The 20,130-nt window shown below is 43.4% G+C and overlaps 1 protein-coding gene and 1 long non-coding RNA gene across 3 annotated transcripts; both read right to left on the minus strand.

Annotated features, from left to right (window-relative positions):
• Positions 1 to 14,038: 14,038 nt before the first annotated feature.
• LOC113010980 (zinc finger protein 492-like) lies at positions 14,039 to 15,782 on the minus strand (the record flags this gene model as incomplete). The annotated part of the gene is made up of 2 exons (XM_026150322.1): positions 14,039 to 15,455; positions 15,624 to 15,782. Coding segments are annotated over 2 exons (630 nt in total), but the record flags the coding sequence as incomplete, so codon positions are not given.
• An 802-nt stretch (positions 15,783 to 16,584) lies between these two features.
• LOC113011046 (uncharacterized) lies at positions 16,585 to 19,637 on the minus strand. Of its 2 annotated transcripts, none has more exons than XR_003270439.1 (4): positions 19,173 to 19,637; positions 18,909 to 18,970; positions 18,194 to 18,626; positions 16,585 to 16,617 (listed from the first exon to the last, which is right to left on the minus strand). It is a non-coding gene; the product is annotated as an uncharacterized LOC113011046 (long non-coding RNA). The 2 variants fall into 2 exon arrangements; XR_003270438.1 differs by having other exon boundaries at positions 16,591 to 16,617; positions 17,775 to 18,626.
• Between the last annotated feature and the right edge of the window lie 493 nt (positions 19,638 to 20,130).

Below are 20,130 nucleotides of genomic sequence, written 5' to 3' on the forward strand. Positions count from 1 at the left end.
AACTTCAGCTCTGCCTTCAACACCATCCTTCCAGACCATCTCCGAGGCAAGCTTTCCCAGATGAATGTGCCTGATCCCATCTGCCGGTGGATCAGGTTAAGTGCGCATGCGCCAACCAGCGTGCAGCCTGTTACAGTCGCTCCTGCTTTTATCTTAGTTTAGCTCTTTTTTCTTACGTATTCTTTTTTTTTTCTGACTTGTATTTTCCTCCGTTTTCTATCTCTTACTCAATCATGTGGATTGAGAGAGTTTTTGTTCTTCTGGTGGCCGTGGAACTGTTACTTTTATCATGGAACGGGACCGCGGCACATCTCCTACACGCACGGACTGTTTACTCCAGAGATCAGCTGATCGCCCTGATGCCGGCCGGCTCGCTGGCCAGGCCCGCAGAAGTACCAGCTGAAATTTGGAGGAAAACACATCGGGGATGCAGAGGTCAAGGACAGAAGAGAAGAAAAAAGGTGACGGTGAGACAGCGGAGGCTCGAAGCGAGGAGGAGGTTTAAACCGTGTCTGCTGTCTATCGTGATGGGAAATGTGCGATCGTTGGCAAGTAAAATCGACGAGCTCTCAGCACTGGTACGGAGTCAGAGGGAATACCGAGAGTGTAGCCTGATGTGTTTCACCGAATCATGGCTGCACCAGGTCATTCCCGATGAGAATGCTTCCGTGGAAGGCTTCCACACTGTTCGGGCGGACAGGGACAGCATCGCTAGCGGTAAGCGTAAAGGAGGTGGGCTTGCTGTTTTAGTTAACAACCGGTGGTGTAACCCTGCCAACATAACAATCAAAGAAAGGATTTGTTGCCCGGACACTGAACTGTGTGCTGTTGGACTCAGGCCGTATTATTTACCCAGGGAATTCTCTCACGTCATCTTGGTGGCTGTTTATGTTCCCCCCTCTGCTAACCCCACAGCTGCATGTGACACTATCCACTCTGCCATAGCTCGGCTACAGACTCAGCACCCGAGTGCCTTTATTGTGATCTCGGGTGACTTCAACCATGTATCACTGGACAATACACTACCAACATTCAAACAATATGTGGACTGTCCCACCAGGGGAGAGAAAACTTTAGACTTACTGTATGCTAACGTCAAGGATGCATACAGCTCCTCCTCCCTCCCCCCACTTGGTAGGTCAGATCATAACCTGATTCACCTCACCCCCCGCTATGTGCCAATTGTGAGGAGGGAACCTGTGACCACCAGGACTGTTAGGAGGTGGTCAGAGGAGGCCTTAGCAGAACTACAGGGCTGTTTCGAGGTGACCGACTGGGAAACACTCTGTGAGCCTCACGCCGAGGACATCAATGGGCTTACTGAGTGTATCACAGACTACATAACTTTCTGCACCGACTCCATTGTTCCAGCTCAGACTGTTCATTGTTACCCAAATAACAAGCCGTGGGTGACTAAGGACATCAAAGCCCTCCTCAACAACAAGAAGAGGGCTTTCAGAGGGGGCAACAAAGAGGAGGTGAGGAAGGTCCAGGTGTTACTAAAGGACAAGATCAGAGAGGCTAAGGACAATTACAGGAGGAAGCTGGAGTGGAAACTCCAGCAGAACAGCATGAGAGAGGTGTGGAGGGGCATGAAGACCATCACTGGATTCAGGCCAACCAACAGCAGGGGAGCTGAGGGAGGTGAGAATAGAGCCGACGAGTTGAATCTGTTTTTCAATAGATTCGACACCACAGTGTCTGCTCCCACCCCCACAACCTCACCTGCAGTCAGCCTGGAATCCAGAGCCACACCACTGTGCCAGCCTCTCTCTTCACATGTTGCCTCCTGTGAGATTCCTGACACCCCTCCCCCACCCATCACCTTCACTCAATACCAGGTTGAGATGCAAATGAGGAGACTTCACTCAGGCAAGGCTGCTGGACCAGACGGAGTGAGTCCCCTTGTCCTCAAGGCCTGTGCCCCCCAGCTGTGTGGAGTCTTTCATAAACTGTTTATGCTGAGTCTGAGTCTGCAGAGGGTCCCGGTGATGTGGAAGACATCATGCCTCGTCCCTGTACCAAAGACGCCTCGTCCCAGTGGCCCCCAGGATTACAGGCCCGTGGCACTGACCTCCCACATCATGAAGACCCTGGAAAGGCTCATCCTGGACCAGCTGCGACCCATAGTAAGACCACATCTGGATCCCCTTCAGTTCGCTTATCAGCCTCGTCTCGGAACAGAGGACGCCATCATCTACCTGCTCAATCGTGTCTACACCCATCTGGACCAGCCGGCGAGCACTGTGAGGGTCATGTTTTTTGACTTTTCCAGTGCTTTCAACACCATCAGGCCGACCCTCCTGGGTGATAAGTTAGCAGCGATGCAGGTGGATGCTTCTCTGGTGTCCTGGATTGTTGATTACCTGACAGGAAGACCACAATATGTACGTCTCCCACAGTGTGTGTCTGACAAGGTGATTAGCAACACAGGGGCACCACAGGGGACTGTCCTCTCCCCCTTCCTCTTCACCCTCTACACCACAGACTTCAGCCACTGCACAGAGACCTGCCATCTTCAGAAGTTTTCTGATGACTCTGCGGTGGTTGGATGCATCAGCAGGGATGATGAGACAGAGTACCGGGCTGTGGTCGACTCCTTTGTCACGTGGTGTGAGCAGAATCATCTGCAGCTCAACGTGGCAAAGACCAAGGAACTGATCGTGGACTTCAGGAAGACCAGGAAACACTTGACCCCTGTTTCAATCCAGGGGGTCAGTGTTGACATTGTGGAGGACTATAAATACCTTGGAGTACACATTGACAATAAACTGGACTGGGCTAAAAACACCACAGCACTTTACAGGAAGGGCCAGAGTCGTCTCTATTTTTTGAGGCGACTGAGGTCCTTCAACATCTGCCAGAAAATGCTGAGGATTTTCTATGAGTCTGTGGTGGCCAGTGCGATCCTCTATGCTGTTGCATGCTGGGGGAGCAGGCTGAGGGTCGCAGATGCCAACAGACTTAATAAACTGATCTGTAAGGCCAGCAATGTTGTGGGGATGGAGCTGGACTCCCTCAAGGTGGTGTCGGAGAGGCGGATGCTGTCCAAGATAAAGACAATGTTGGATAACACCTCCCACCCACTCCATGACATGCTGGTCAGTCACAGGAGCTCGTTCAGTGAGAGACTGAGATTACCGAAAAGCACCACTGAACGACACAGGAAATCATTCCTGCCTGTGGCCATCTCCCTGTACAACGCATCCACTTAACACACTGTTTGCTGCTACAACTACACATGTTTCTTTTCCAAATATTTATTTATAAGTGACTTATGTATGTATGTATGTATATATATGTATATATTGTACTATTCTTAGTTAGCGTATTGTCTGTCTTGTCTTAATGTTGGTTTAAAATGGAGCACTGTAACAAAAAATAATTTCCCCCAGGGATCAATAAAGTATTCTGATTCTGATTCTGATTCTGATGACTACTGAAACCCTGAACCTTCCTTCCTCCAAAACATGGTCCTCCGAGCCGGAGTAGCGTTAGCGTCATGGATTCACAGCAGCCATTGACTGAAGATTTGAGACGTTCCGGTCATGATAGTCGACCTCTTGCCCACCTGCAGCAGTATGACGTTCAGTATCCTGGAAGTAGAAGTGCTCGATGTGATACAGAGAGTCAAACAGAATGCCAGCATAGTGACACAGACACACATGGGCTGCAGGATCCTGATGGGGAGTCAGGAAGACAACCAGAGACATCGCCTACTCCTTTACCCACCAATCAAGATGAGGTGATGAGGGAACTCCTGATGACAATGAGGGAGATTAGGCAACTCATGATTCAGTTATCTCCTCCCCATTCTCGCAGTTCCTCCAGATCTTCAATTCACATTGTCTCTGATGAAAGCAAATCCTCTGTTTGCAGTTTACAAGCCATTCCCCAAACACATCAGCAACATGAGCAGTTCCCAGTGATTGATCCAGCAACATGTCAATCACCCTCTCAGCCCCCCCCAGGTTAGCCGTCACTCTGGTGCAGTTCTGGCTGCTAGCCCTCCTTTCCCTAATTCAACAATATTAGATGCTGCAGTTCCTTCAAGTGGTTTGCCTAGACCAGTTTTTCCTACACCAGATGAGACTCCTTTTAATTTCCTGGCCACGCCACTGCAAGGTCCCCACCAGATTTCATGTGTTCAACCTGCTGTTCCTCTAGATGAAGACCCCACTCAACCTCTCGTTTGCATTCCAGAACCAAGGCAGCACCCTCCTTTAAAGCAGCAACCAGCTACATTTGATGGTTTGCATGCACAAAAACCTTCGGTACCCATTACTGCTAGTTCTAGTCACCCTGTTAGCACTAGAACACATGTGTATAAACTTGAGGGTCCTTCTTTCCCAGACCTTACCAGAGAAGATGAAATCCAGTATAGGCTGTTACGATTGGCCCTTACTAACCTGCTTGACCCTCATGAGACAGAGCATTTCAAATATCATGTCCTTCTTGATCACCTGAAAGTAGACAAAGCTAAACGGTTAGCTATTTCCTTTTCCTATGCTCCTGACCCATACACTCAAGCCATCAAAGCTCTTGATGAGCGTTATGGGCAACCAAGAGAGCTAGCATTGAAAGAGCTACGGAATATACTTGAGCTTCCTCCTATCAGAGCAGGTGATGGTCGGACTCTGGATTACTTTGCTCTTCGTGTGCAAGCTTTGGTTGGTTTGCTTAGCACTATGGGTGATCAAGGACGGACAGAAGTAAATTGTGGCTCCCATGTCGATCGCCTACTTGAAAAGTTGCCCGCAGAGCATTCCAGTCACTTCAAACGGCACATTTACAGGGAACAAGGAGATATGATGTATGACTTACCTTTGTTCTCATCCTGGTTGCAAATGGAATGCAAGTGTCAACCAAGAAAGGACAGTCCTGTTTCATCCTTTAACCAGCCACGACCTGCCCATAAGTACACCTCTCCACTCACAACAATATTACATGGGACAAATGCATCCGATCCTGTACAGGCAGCACAACCCATCATAATGACTAAGGCAAGATGTGCATATTGCTGCTCACCTGAACACCACATTAGCAAGTGCCCTGAGTTCATTAACAAGACAAAGGATGAGAAAATAAACTGGATAAAGAGAAACAAACGGTGTTGGCGTTGTGCTAGGACTCATCAGGCCGCAAAGTGTGACCTGAGGAAAGCATGTGCCACCTGTATGGGACTACATCTACAGATCCTATGTGAGGTGAATCAGAGACCTAGAACTGAAACTAATCCTGTAGTGAGGACACTGTACTTTGATAGACCTAGCGATTGTCCCAGTGTACTATTAAAGCTTGTGAAAGTGCTCCTGCGTAATGGCAAAAGAACCCTGGAAACATATGCAATACTTGATGATGGCTCCCAACGTACCATGCTTCTGACATCTGCAGCTAAGCATCTCCACCTAACTGGGAAAGCTGAAAAATTATCACTCAGAACTGTCCATCAAGAAGTTGAAACTATTCAAGGGTCTTGTGTAAGTTTCCAGATTTCTCCCATCGCACATCCAGAGAAAACTTACACAATAATAATAATGCCTTCGCTACAAGTCACTTAGCACTTTCAGACCACACCTACCCCGTATCCTCTCTTCAACGGAGATACAAGCATCTTCAAGGTATCCCATTAACCTTCATTAACAAAGCAGCTCCACTACTGCTCATAGGCTCTGATCATACCCACCTTATTACGCCTATTGCACCAGTTAGACATGGACCATTTGGATCTCCTGCAGCAGTCAAAACCCGCTTAGGATGGACACTCCAAGGTCCAATCACAGACTTCCAACCCCAGAGCAGTTCCACACATGCCCAATGTTTGTTCACATCTTCCAGTTCAGGTTCAGGAGAACCGCTCCAGCACATCCTTGTGTCCGCTGATGGCTCGGCTCTGAATTCATTCAGCCACCTCATACTCTACCATCAGCATTACCTATGTCGTCACCGGCAGTGCCACTATCACCAGTTCCACCGCCTGTGGCTGCCATTCCGCCAGTGGTCAGGGCGCTGCCTGCTCCTGCATCACCTGGTCCTGCCTCTGCCAAGCCCCGTACATTGCCCCCAGCACCTGCAAAACTGCCCAACGGTCTGCAGGTCTGGGCCTGCCGCTGCATCCCACGCGGTTGGCATTTGGACCTGCTTTGCCGCCACCGCTGGCTACATGGTCGGCCCCCTGAACTGTCTGGCCTGCATTGTCGACCTCTAGGTCGACCCCCTGAACCTATATTAGACCTGTAGCATGTCTGATTCCTCTGCCCCCGCTTTGTGAACATATTTCTCAGTAGAAATATGGGGGCGGCTGTTGTAAAGGCTCACCTTCTAGCACATTCACTTCACCAGATGCACCTTGTTTCTTTTCCTCACCTTTGATTGGGTGTGGTGCTTCGCCTTAATCGCACTCACCTGTCACTCATTATATAAGGACTGCAACCAGAGACATCGCCTACTCCTTTACCCACCAATCAAGATGAGGTGCGTGTTGTGCGCTCTGCTGAGAAGGTGATTGGCTGCAGACTCCCATCTCTGCAGGACCTGTACACCTCCAGGACACTGCGGCGTGCAGCTCGGATCTCAGCTGACCCTTCTCACCCTGGACACAGTATGTTTGATCTGCTCCCCTCAGGCAGGAGGCTCCGGTCCATTCGCACCAGAACCTCTCGCCATAAGAACAGTTTCTTCCCCTCTGCTGTTGGACACATGAACAATAACCGTATGACTGTTCCCACCACTAACACATGACCCTACGCTGTGTTCACTGCATCATTCCATGTTTGGCACTGATCACCACCTGCAGTCATGTATATATCTATCTACTTAGCACTTTTAATTCTTATTCTTGTTTTTTTTCTCATGTCTATTTAAGCGTTATTTATGACAGTATGTTTGCACTAAGCACCGCAGCAATTTCCTTTTTTTTTTTTTTGAATTCAACATTTTTATTTTGCAAATCTTCTCCTTTTCCCCCCTTTACACCAATGAACCTCAAAATGAGACTTCTCCACAATCAAAAATCCAAGGCATATTTTAAAACGTGAACTGATGACAGTCATGATCACATTTTAGTCTCCGCTACAATGAAAACAATGAACGGTGAGAATACACAAGAGGCTGTAGTCACTGTGACCTTTGTAATCCTGAGTGGTCACTTTGATATTGTGAATATTTATTTTTCTGCAATTCACTCACTCTAAACAAATTCCCTGATTCCTTCTTATTATTTTTGGCAAAATACCTATTGCCATGTTCTAACAAAAATGACAAATCAGCAAATGCACAAAAAGAAATGTGTATGGACACCGAAGATGAAGTACAAAAAACAAGGAACAGTTATTTACAAATGTAACAAGTTAACTGAGTACATAAAGTGTAAAACTGCAAAGCCTTCATATTTATACCCTTACATTTCAACTATATTTGTTTGATGCAAAAAAAACATTCATAAAACCATTCTTATGAGCTTCTGAAAAACTGTTATTGCTCCATTTCAAAAGTGCACAGCTTCAGTTTTGAAAATAAAATACAGACTTTTTTGTTCAGGTACAATTAATATTTTGCTGAAATGTTAGCTTTAACAGAAATTTTTCATGATGACCAAGAGCACGTCAGTTAGAGAGGTAATTTAACTGCAAGTGCCAAAAAGGAAAAAGTTATGCAAATAGTAATAACAACAACAACAACGCCACAATAAATAGCAGTAATACTTGGAAAGTCAAAGTGATAGAAAACTACTATGAACTAAAGACACCAACTAGTGTAGAAAGAGTGCTACCACAATATCAACAAAAATATAAACTTCTGTTTTTCCACCTTTTTAAGAAGTTATTCCTGAGATGTGTTCAAAAAAATAAAAATAAAAATATAGATTCTGTATAATATCACATTTTCAATCGAACATGCTACACAATTTATATGACAAAGAGCACCCTTTTCAGTAAAAAAAACAAAAAACAACAACAATAGAACATATGGAAATACAATGGGCACAGACCTAAACTGTGGAAGATGAATGGCAGTTTTGACTGGCAGTCAGCTTTAGGTTGAGCGCCACTCCAGGTCCGGGAGTCATGATCTGACTCCACATGTAATTTAAAGAAGGAAATAGGAACTGTGTATTTGCTACTTTGACTGGTCACAAGGTCAGAGGTCAAAGATACTCACAGTGGTCAGCATTTTGTAAACATATTCCCATCACCACAGAGCCTTTATCAGAACGCACAAAGAACAGGAAACCTCTCCCCTTCCAAAACAAGGTGTCACACACACAGCATAACACACAGTTTATTCTTTCCAATGATGCTTCCAAAAGTATCAATAAGTTTCATACACATTGCAACACAGTTTTACTTGGGGCATGTTGTTGCTTGTCTGCACACTCAAATGACCCATTCACTCCAAGCACCAATAAGTTTAGACTCTGTTATACTGAGTGCAGAGGCAGCAATTTCCTAATGTTGTAAACCTGCTCAACATTTGGCAATAAAACCCTTTCTGATTCCGATTTACTGTATAGCACTTTGGTCCTGTGCTGGGTATTTTAAAGTGCTTTATAAATAAAGATGGTTTGGATTGGATAAAATTAAATACATCTTGTTCTCTTAGACTTTATTATTGTGATCCAGTGGAACTCTTTTCCTGCTCCCTGTTATGGATCTCTGTGACTACAATAAAATTCCCTCCATCCATCACTGAACTGCACTGAAGTAAAACGTCATCCTAAACACTGCAGTACACCAAAGGACACCACTAATAAACACTGATTACACTCTGTTCTTCTTGCAGCAACAATTTTTTCTGCAGGTAACAATTTCCCATGTCACCCACAGCTGCAACTCAGCAGTAAGAATGTATTTGTCTCTATTCAAATGATGATTCAGTGAATTTGAATTATCCTGCAGCAGGAGAATGACCCCAAGCATACAGTCAAAGTCATTAAGAACTATCTTCAGTGTAGAGAAGAACAAGAAGTACTGGAAGTGATAGTACAGCCCACCACAGAACCCTGAACATCATCGAGTGTGTCTGGGTTTACATGAAGAGAGAGAAGGATGTGAGGAAGCTGGTAGGAACAACCTACCTTCAAAAACTGTGTGCAAGTGCACCTAGAAGAATTGATGCTGTTTTGAAGGCAAAAGGTGTTTACACCACTTATTGATTTATCTTTTGTTCATTCACTGCATTTTGTTGATTGATGAAAATATGGTGACTTTCAGCTCACAGGGCTCAAATAAGAGAACCAATCAGTCATATTTGTAGGTTATTGTTACGCCCCATTCTAGGGGTACAGAAACATAACATAAGGGTTGGAAAGGAAGTGACCCCACCCTGGTTCCAAAAACCATAGTCAGAAGCCAATCTTTGAAGTGAGCGGTGGTTCATTTGTATCTACACTGAAAAACTTTACTCTGGGATGAACAAAGCCCGAAATAACAAGCCCCCCCCCCCCCCCCCAAAAAAAAAGCAACAACAAAAAAAAAAACAAGCTAAGTCAGGAAAGGAGGTGCTATCTAAACCCTATGTGAAACATAAACCAAACAAAGGACACATGCTACACCTAACTCCCTAACTGAAATGAACAGGAGAATATTAAGGCAGCTCTCCTCTTCTGCTTCAGTGCTTATTTACAGTTTACTCTTTACAAGTGAAAATGTGTCTACATACTATGTCCAAAGCTCTGTAGGTCTTAAGGATCACACACACGAATGTCACAAAGTTTGGAGGCCAAGGATGGGTCTGCTGCTGCTGTCACCTGCTGCCGCCAACAACTGCTGGTGAGGGATGTTTTAAAAACAGCCACATGATGAGGGGACCAATAACCCACCGCCAGCTCTCCTATCAGGAAGGACCTGTAGATACTTAAAGACATAGCACAGAAACAAACTCTAGACGGCCAGGGCCGTAACAGCTATTGCCAATAACCTTCAACTATTAAAATACATTTTGCTAAAGTGACTTTAATGTCCCCTGTATTAGATCAAAATAAGAGAAAACCACTGTTGTGATACCCTTTATCTCTCACCTGGGTTTGTTGGTTTTGTCAAGTCAATTAATACAAAGAAGGACTGGCTTTGTTGAGCTGCCTCAGTTAAATCACTAACACAGGTACACACTTAGCCTGTATTTTTGTAGGAACATTACATTCTGGCAACTTAAGCTCACCATCTGTAAACTTAACATGTGAAGCTCAAGATTACAGAAAACAAACTGAAGCAAAATTAAGAGAAACTCTATATTTGTTTCTTTATCAGTACCTGTGAGAAGACTGTTCATACTGTGTTGTTCTCTCTGCAAAGTTTTCTATCAGTAAATCTCAGAGAGACAAAGTAAACATTTACCGTCAGGTCCCAAGCTACTGCTAAAGATACTGTTACTGTGCCACGTGCATATCTTTGGAAATAATGAATTAGGTGGCAAAATCTGAGAATTAAAATCAGTTAATTAACTAAAAAGATAGAAAACAAGTAGAAAACCAAATTGAAAGGAAATATGTGTCGGTGTGTCTCCTCCTGTGATAAACCTCCACATGTACCACTGAAAACAGTTAAATTAGTTTGAATCAGAAATCAGGGCTCAAACTACTTGTTCTGAGACCATTTCTTCATTTTTCACACCAAACTGTTTGTAGCTGTCGCATTGAAATGTAATTATTATGTAATTGCAATGTTCAACATTTGGTGTTTAATCTGGATTCATGTTGTGTTGTCGCCACCTACTGGTGGGCCTGAGTGTGACGCTTTGTGGTGCGCGTGCTTTGGGGTGATGCTCAATTAAACGCACATGTCACCAGAGACTGAAGGCTCGAGCCAGAAAGAGAATGCTGGCTTGTGTAAAAGGTGGAAATATTGAAGATATGGACTACAATTGCTCATGGATGTTCAGTAGAAAGGCGCAAACAGTGTGTTGGTGCGTTTACTTTGTGTGCATGTTTTATTTGAGTTGTAATTTTTGTTCTCCTGATGTAATATCCGTGTTTTTCATTGATCATTTCACCATAGTTTTTCACGGTGTTTGCTGGTGAAAAGAAGATTAAAATACTGGCTGAACATCAGTTGGAGCATGGCCCTTCATTCTACTTCGAACATGAAAAACCTTCAGGAGCAGTTACACTGTTTAATAAGACAAACGTTACAGAGTTCATCAAATATAACTAACGCTTTAACATGATCAGGATTTCATAATACAAACTCCAACAGGAAAACAGCTGCAGAACATGTGGATCAAAATGAATTCATTAAAAAAACAACATGTGGACTTCAAGGACTAAATACACTAAAGTGAAAGGAGGAGCAAAAATTAGAGGTTTAACAGAATTTGAATTAAGTAAAAGTAGTCACCTGTGATCTTTAAAATGGTCCTGATGTGTGCTGCTGTTTATAACTTTCAACATTTCTTTGCTGCCACTGTGAATATGAATGTGGTCTTTGCCTAATTAAATAAATGTTACACTGACTCACTGCTTCATGTTCTGGTACAAACTGGCATTATATGAAAGTACAGCCCAAAACCAGTTTAGCTTGAGTTTCTTTTTTCTGGACATAAAGTCACAGCAGGTGTTGTTTCAAAGCTGGTGGACAGATTTAGTTCATTTTGGAGGTTTTAAGAGCAACTGCTGTGAAAATATTTGTAGTTTTGGAAGAAAATGATTTATGATGAATGAAGGATTGAAATTTAACTTAGGTAACACTAGAGCTGGGCGATAGAACGATAACGATATGTATCGCGATATAACTTTTACTCGATAGAGAAATTAAGCTATCGCGATAGACCTCGCCGCTCTTGTCCTCAAAAAAAAAAAAAAAAAAAAAAAAAAAAAAAAAAAAAGGTCAGCCAATCCAAATTAAGTAGCGCAGAGCCGAACCAATCACAGCCGCAGCGTCACGTCGCGTGACTTGTTACGTACAGCACAAGTGCCAAGCCGCACGTGTGTTTGTTTGGGAAGCAGCCAGCGGGTAATGGAGGAAATGAGTGTGCCGACTAGAAAAATCAACCGAGCGTGACCGAAGAGAAAACAGATGATGGTTCCAACGCCGGAGAGATTGTCGAACGGAAGAGCCACAGAAGTTCCGTAGTGTGAAGCTATTTCGGCTATTTCAAGTCTGACAAAAAACAGAGTAGCGTGCACTGTAAATGTGCCGAAAGCAAGTCTGGAAATACAATAAACCGGTGCATGCGTCACACTGTGCGCCACGTTATTGTTTCGGTGAAATGGATTTCTACAATACTGTTACTGTTAATTCTACTCTCTGCAGTGTTTAAATGCTTACATATACACACAGTTACTGTCCCTCCACACATACGACTCGGTTCTGCTTCTATGCCCCAGCTTTGTTTACTTTTTCCCACCGAGGCTTCTAGACTTCTGATTGGCCAATATTTCTGCACGGTTAGGAATCTAGCGCCACCTGCTGCTTTGGCATGTTCATAGCAGCGTTTTCCTTCATTTCTGCCTTTATGTGTGGACGGGATTATTTTTTAAAACGAAAACGGAAAATCTCCGTTTTCAAAAATACCCGTGTACGTGTGGACGTAGCCTCAGTCTCTGACTGGAAGCGCTAATTCGTCATTCGGCTTTTGTCAGACTAAAGTAACTGTTAAAACTGTTTGAAAAGCTCAGCTATACAACAAGGAGAGATTGAGAATTTCCTTTTAGTTCTCAGTTTATTTGATATTGACAAAAGTTAGTCAGTTTTGTCTGTTCTTCTGTAAAACAAACTAAGATTTATTTTTAGAATTAATATTTTGTTTCTAAGTGGAATTGACAATTTAGTCTGTTTCGTTTGTTCTATTTTGAAACTTAAACGCTTTAGTGGCTGCCTTTTGTGTAGTTTGCAATATTTGCCTTTATTTATCTGAAAAGGTCTCATGTTCCTTAAGTACATCTACCCTGTTGAACTTATTATGGGAAATAAATATTTAAATAAAAACAAGCTGCTGATTATTTCACATTTTACTTGTGAGCAACGGCACATTTAAATCTTACAAATATAGTTATTTGGCTTATATCGTGATAGATATCGTTATCGCCTGAAATGAAAAAAACATATCGTGATATGAAAAAATCTCATATCGCCCAGCTCTAGGTAACACATAAAATGAATACAACTACTAAACACTACTGTGTCCTAAGGAAACAAAGACTAAAATGTAACAGGGATAACATTTTAGAGAATTAAAATCCCTCAAAGGAAAAATAATAAACTTGATATGCATATCTATACATGCAGCTTCCTAAATGTAACATTCAGGATTATTCACTGCAGGTCCAGAAATCAGAGCTCCCTCATCAGATCCAAGTTTGGCATCAGCTGACACTCTTTACAGGAGATTCCATCTGAACTCTGTGGAGCCTGATCTCAAGGTTTTTAAGTCTGAGCCTGAAACCAGAAGAGGATTTTTCTCTCTCTTCAGATTCATTGTGATCCAGTGTTAAGAAATATACTCTAAAACACTTCTTCAGTAAAGACTCAGAGAAGAGAAACACACAGAACTTCTTGCTAGCAAGGGCAGTCTCCAGAACTGAGACTCGCACTGAGAAACTGCCCTGGTCTTTATTTATACTTCAGGGAGCGTTTGTTCCTTACATTGGAATGTGGAGGTGTGTGTGTGTGTGTGTATGTGGGGGGGGGGGGGGGGGGGGGGGGTTCAGAGTGTGGCCCCATAAACGACTTCCCTTAACCTGCTGGTCTGGAAAATCCAACAGTTCATCTATATGTAAAAAAGCATTTAAACTGACATAGCTACGTTAATCCTACCGTAAAACAATAAGACAAGGTACGACCTCTCCCATGCTCCTAGGATGTGGGGGTGAACACCCTAGAATGTTACAGAACTCCTAGGATGAGACATTCTTTCAATATGCCACCAACTATATACTTCTACACACAAATGATTACATGCAGCATTCTACCATATGCAAACTTATATCATTGAAAGACTATACTGACTACCAAGCACAATTTTCCTATTAACATCCAGTGATTTCAGTCCTGCATGATCAGGCTGATGTTTGCACAGAGCAGATAATGAAGTGAATGTTTTTGCACATTGGTAACAGTGAAACAGTTTATTTACAGCGTGGGATCGTTTGTGTTCGGAGTATGAACTGACATTCCTGAAACTCTTGTCACACTTGTCACAGCTGAAGTTCACTTCCATGTGTGTACGTTCATCTTTGTTACCTGATTGTGACAAGCTTTTGTCACAGTGTCTGCACTTGTATGGTGTCTCTCCTGTGTGGATTCCCTTATGCTTTTTCATTGAGCTCACGTCCAGTGGTGAAGGATGACCCACACTGGTCACAGATGTGCTTTTTGACCCCACTGTGGAAGAGGTCATGTATTTTAATGTACTTGGTGTGTGGAAGCCTCTCCCACATTCTTTGCAGTAGTTCATTTTGTCTCCAGTGTGGCTACGTTGATGTGGTTTTTGGTCCCGTTGATGATTAGAAGTTTTTCCACAAAGATCACAGAGAAACTCTTTCCCACCACCACAGTGACGACAGGGTTGAGAAATGGATCCATGTGCGTCGCTCCACTTCTAAACAAAGACATTGTAAGTCAGGGAATTCCTTCAACGTTTTTATTCTGAACGTCGCCTGAAATAAAAAGCATCTCTGCCAATGTCCAATTACATTTTACTGTTTACATTACAACACTCAGCTTACTGAAAGAAAATGAGTCTTCATTTTTCCAAAGAGTTCATTCAGTATAACTCCATAAATTTACTGATCAGACTTGTTCCAAACAATCAGGTTAAAATTACAAGATAAAAAACTACACTCAACAAAAATATAAATGCAACACCTTTGTTTCTGCTCCGATTTGACATGGGATGGACATAAAGACCTAAAAGTCACTCAGATACACAATATTACCATCTTCATCTTTGTTACTATGACCTGATTGTGACCAGCTTTTGTCACAGTGTCTGCACTTGTATGGTGTCTCTCCTGTGTGGATTCCCTTATGACTGCTCTCTGGGGGGGTTTAAGTGTTAAATCCACTGTGAATGATTTGGTGTCTTTTTAAGTTTCCAGCCTTGGTAAAAGCCTTTCCACACAACTCACAGCTGTAAGGTTTAAATCCACTGTGGATGATTTGGTGTGTTCTTAAGGTTTGTGCCAGGGTAAAAGACTTTCCACACAAGTCACAGCTATAAGGTTTAAATCCACTGTGGATGATTTGGTGTCTTTTTAAGTCTCCAGCCTGGGTAAAAGACTTTCCACACAAGTCACAGCTATAAGGTTTAAATCCACTGTGGATGATTTGGTGTCTTTTTAAGTCTCCAGCCTGGGTAAAAGACTTTCCACACAAGTCACAACTGTACGCTTTAACTCCACTGTGGATGAGTTGGTGAGTTTTTAAGCCCCCAGCCTGGGTAAAAGACTTTCCACACAACTCACAGCTGTAAGGTTTAACTCCACTGTGGATGACTTGGTGAGTTTTTAAGCCCCCAGCCTGGGTAAAAGACTTTCCACAAAACTCACAGCTGTAAGGTTTAAATCCACTGTGGATGAGTTGGTGTGTTTCTAAGTGTCCAGCCAAGGTAAAAGACTTTCCACACAACTCACAACTGTACGCTTTAACTCCACTGTGGATGAGTTGGTGAGTTTTTAAGCCCCCAGCCTGGGTAAAAGACTTTCCACACAACTCACAGCTGTAAGGTTTAACTCCACTGTGGATGAGTTGGTGAGTTTTTAAGCCCCCAGCCTGGGTAAAAGACTTTCCACAAAACTCACAGCTGTAAGGTTTAACTCCACTGTGGATGAGTTGGTGTGTTTTTAAGTGTCCAGCCAAGGTAAAAGACTTTCCACAAAACTCACAGCTGTAAGGTTTAACTCCACTGTGAGTGAGTTGGTGTGTTTTTAAGGTTTGAGCCAGTGTAAAAGACTTTCCACACAAGTCACAACTGTACGCTTTAACTCCACTGTGGATGATTTGGTGTTGTTTTAAGTGTCCAGCCAGGGTAAATTCCTTCCCACACTCATCACAGCTGTAGGTTTTCTCTCCCTTTCTTCTGTGAGGTTTGTCAGCCTCCTGAGAGCGCTGACTTCTCGCTCCATGTTGGTCCTGCAGTGACAGAGATACAAAGACAGGCAGTGAGTGAAATGCAGTCGTGGAACAAACTGAAATTGGTGGAATCAGACATGACAAAAAAACACATTGTTGGTGTGTTACCACCACCTTCTGGTGATAGTATCACATTACAATGATGTCCTACAATGAGAGTTGTACAAAATGACAATATTGAAGAAATATTGATCATCAAAGAATCTATATAACTTCAGAAAATTTTTTCAGTTCAACTGATGATATTGTGGTTTCAATGTGTGTAGAGAAAATAAGATCTTTGTATTTTCTTGCAACTTCTGTGGTTTTTGGTTGTGAATGTAGATTCTGTATATATGGAGGAGCCCAGGATGGAAAAGATAAAGCTGCTGTTAACAGGTTTTTAAAAACCGACCAGCTGTACACACAGTTTCAATAACAGTGTAACTATGATGTTCTTCTCACCTTTTGTGTTGAAGACATTGTTTCCTCTGTAGTGGCTGAGCTGAGTCCAAATGGCTGAAATTGTTCCTCTGCTGCACCACCAGACTCTTCTCCTCCTGTTACTCAGCTGGGACACAAAAAGTATATATATGTGTATTTTATCCCTGACAAAAAGAAGCAGATCAAATAAACATGACTAAACTCCTCAGTGACAACAATACCTTTGAAGCTTCAAGGTGAAACCCCAGAAGCAACTACAAAAAGAAAGTCATCAGTTGCCTACAAGAACTTGAAAGGGAAAAACCCCTGACCCCCCTGCAGATCACCACCTTTACCCAGGGGATGCTACACCCTGTATATATGGACTTCCATAGATCCACAAAGACGGAGTCCCGATCAGTCTCAATGGTAGCAGTATAAACTCAGCCACCTACAACATTTCAAGCACCTCATTACCATCCTAGCGCCCCTAGGATGGTAATGGTTGAAATGTAATGAGGTTTTTAAAAAACATTTCGAAACTCACTCTGTTAATGTGGAATTCTAAAATTATTTTACAAATGGAGAATTTATTTATTTATCAAAATTTATCAAAATAATAATTTTGATTTACTCATGAAAGTGGCCACTTTCATGAGTAAATCATATAAGTTTTTACTATTTCTTTTCCATATGGGTTGTATCTGCTTGACGCATGAGGGGGCATCATAAATAATACCGTGATGCTATAAAAACAACTGCTTGTGTATTATTGGGCGGAGATTGACGCTGAGTGTGTGACAGTGTTCATCCCCCCACACGTGTGTTTATTAAAATCATCGTTTGTCCCAACCCTCCTGGACAAGTGTTGTGATTTTGAATCCCTCCTGTATTCCTCCTCAATATTTGAACGCTTAACAGTGTCCACGTCACACAGCTCCATGGATTTTGGATTATCTTCTCTGCTCAAGGGGAGGAGGTGGAGAAAGAATCTATTCGGGTCCAGCTATGTCGGATTATTGCTGCCAACCTGTTTTTTGTGGAGCGCTTATCGGAGCATCACAAAGACTTTTTTTGGCTACAACTGGAGGAGTTTCCCATTCACCGTCAAAGCAGCAAGCCCCTCAACATGCAGACTGGATCACTCCAGCCCCTGTGTGATGCAGCTCTCCCTACACCAGCTACAGGAATTAAAGTTGGCGTGTTGAGCCTCCCGCCTGTCTCCAGGTCCATGTCGACGCAGCAGCAGACAAGTGCTGCATTTTCCTTGACACAACCAGTGGCTGCTTCTAGCACCACATTCACCTCAGCCATGACAGCGCCAGCTTCCACAACCGTGGCTTCCAGGAGGAGGCGGTGTCCACGTCATCACCGCGGCTTACAGCAGCATGAGGTGGGTGACTGTGTTCCGCGTGTTTTTTCTAAGGAGGAAGCTAAAATCAACACAGATTTGCTAGTTCATTGGCCCGGTTATGAAGAGACTGTTCATGTTCATGAAAGGACTAAGACTGACAAGTTACTGCCCAAGTCTTCCACAGAACATCTTATCCCTTTGCACAATTATCTAGCATCTCTGTGTATTGATCATGCCACAACCCATGCTTCTAAGAAGTCAGGCTTCGAGACTGTTTTCACTGGAGATGCTAGCCGTGAGGCTCAGCAAAGCCCCTGTGGGACTGAGACCCAGGCCAGGTTGGATCCAGAGGCTGATTTGGAGGACTAACTTTGCTCCGGACCTCCCGAAGAGCCTGTTTCTGCTTCCATGGGGGTCACTGAGCAGTTTGTGTAGACTCTTCTAGTGTCTGCTGGGGGTTCAGGCGAACCACCCCAGCACTCCACAGCTCCCGCTCCGCCATCAGTTCCTGCTGAGTGCTCTGGAGAGCCCGCCCTGCCGTCTGTGGTTGCCATGCCGTCACCTGCCATGCCTCAGCCAGAGGTTTTCGCACCTGCTCGCCCTGCCACGCCAGCTGGATGTTCAGCCGAGCCCATCCAGCATCCTGCCATTGTAGCAGATGTGAAATGGTCGACTGCGTTGTGACAACAGACACGGACTGGCTGGAAACAGGGTTTATTCCTATAAAACAGAGTGCAGCAGCAAAATCAGTGTCACACAGCGGCAGCAGGCTTCTCCTCACCCAGTGTGGAGTCCGTACAGCTCTGCTTGCATCATATAAAAGAAAATACAACTTATCAAAATAATAATTTTCACAACCGCCACTTCAAAATCAAATATTACAGTGGGGTAAAACAGAGACAATTATGGAATCACTAACAATAACGTATAACATTCAAATTCCCATTAAAATAGGTCAATTGCATAATACATATTCAAACAACTTTTTAACTCTTCCCAACATGGCTGAAGATACTGCTCAGAGCACAGCCTCGGGACATGAGCTCATTATACACATAAAACAAAAACTACACATTTACACATACCTATAAAACAGAGTGCAGCAGCAAAATCAGTGTCACACAGCGGCAGCAGGCTTCTCCTCACCCTGTTTAACACAAGTCAGTTCCACACAAACGGATGATACAACAGATAAAGCGCAGTTCCAAATATCATTTTTCTCACTCAAAGCGATTGAAAACACTTTGAGAGCTTTTAACCCTAGGAGCCAATACTTAACAAAGACAAATACACCGAATTTTTATGGATAATTTAGTACAGGGAGAAGAGCTACAGAAAGCGTGCCTCACCAGTGTGGAGTCCGTACAGCTCTGGCTAGGAAACCCCACACCCGCAATGTGGCCGCAGGTGGCGTTACACTGATTAATGTCCCACTTCAACAATAACACACGGAACCTTAGTTCCACAAAAATAAAGTTCACACAATAAAAAAGTATAACCTATGTACAATACAGTTTTGAGAATGTTCACAATTCGTACATTATATCTCAGCTACACCATGACAGCTAGAGGTTCAGCTGAGCCCGTCCAGCATCCCGCAGCTTCCACGTCTGGTTCTGTCTTGTTACTGATCAAAAAATCGTAAAGTGAGCTTCTCCACATTACAGTGGGCACTGGAGAACATCATCTATGTGGGACACGATTAGATAGTAAGTCCTAAGTCCCTTGTCTAAAAGGATTCAGCAAGGTAATCCATTCTAAATTCTTCTTGATGCATGCTCAATCATCCAGGTAAGTAAATCTTGAAAAGTTGATTCTGTTCATCTGGACGTAGCGTTTTCAGTGGGAGAAACGTTTCGTCACTCATCCAAGTGACTTCTTCAGTCTCAGCTGACTGCAGGTTTCCCCAATCTTATAAACAGTAACTAGAACCACTGAAGGAACAATGGGCTGGTAGGTCAGTTCCTTCATCATAATTATGTAAATTCTCATGACCACTGATCAATGGCCATGAGTACCATTCACAGAGAGTTGGAGAATGGCTGTAATCACAGCATTGTAAGATGGCAAAAGATGTCCCCTTAGTCCCCCTCCGCGATTCAGGGATGGTCTTTCCCTTCTCATGTAGATGGCCTCATTGACGCCACGCTCAAACTGGCGTTCCTCCCTGTCCAGGATGTGTACATCCTCATCAGTGAAAGAGTGTCCACTGGCCTGTAGGTGTTGTGGAGGCAGATTTTTCTTCTCATGTATTAATCACATATTTAATCATATCACATTAGTTATAGAAATATCACTCTCACTTTA

This window comes from Astatotilapia calliptera, chromosome 3, assembly GCF_900246225.1.
Source record: "Astatotilapia calliptera chromosome 3, fAstCal1.2, whole genome shotgun sequence".
In the NCBI taxonomy this organism is placed as follows: Eukaryota; Metazoa; Chordata; class Actinopteri; order Cichliformes; family Cichlidae; genus Astatotilapia; species Astatotilapia calliptera.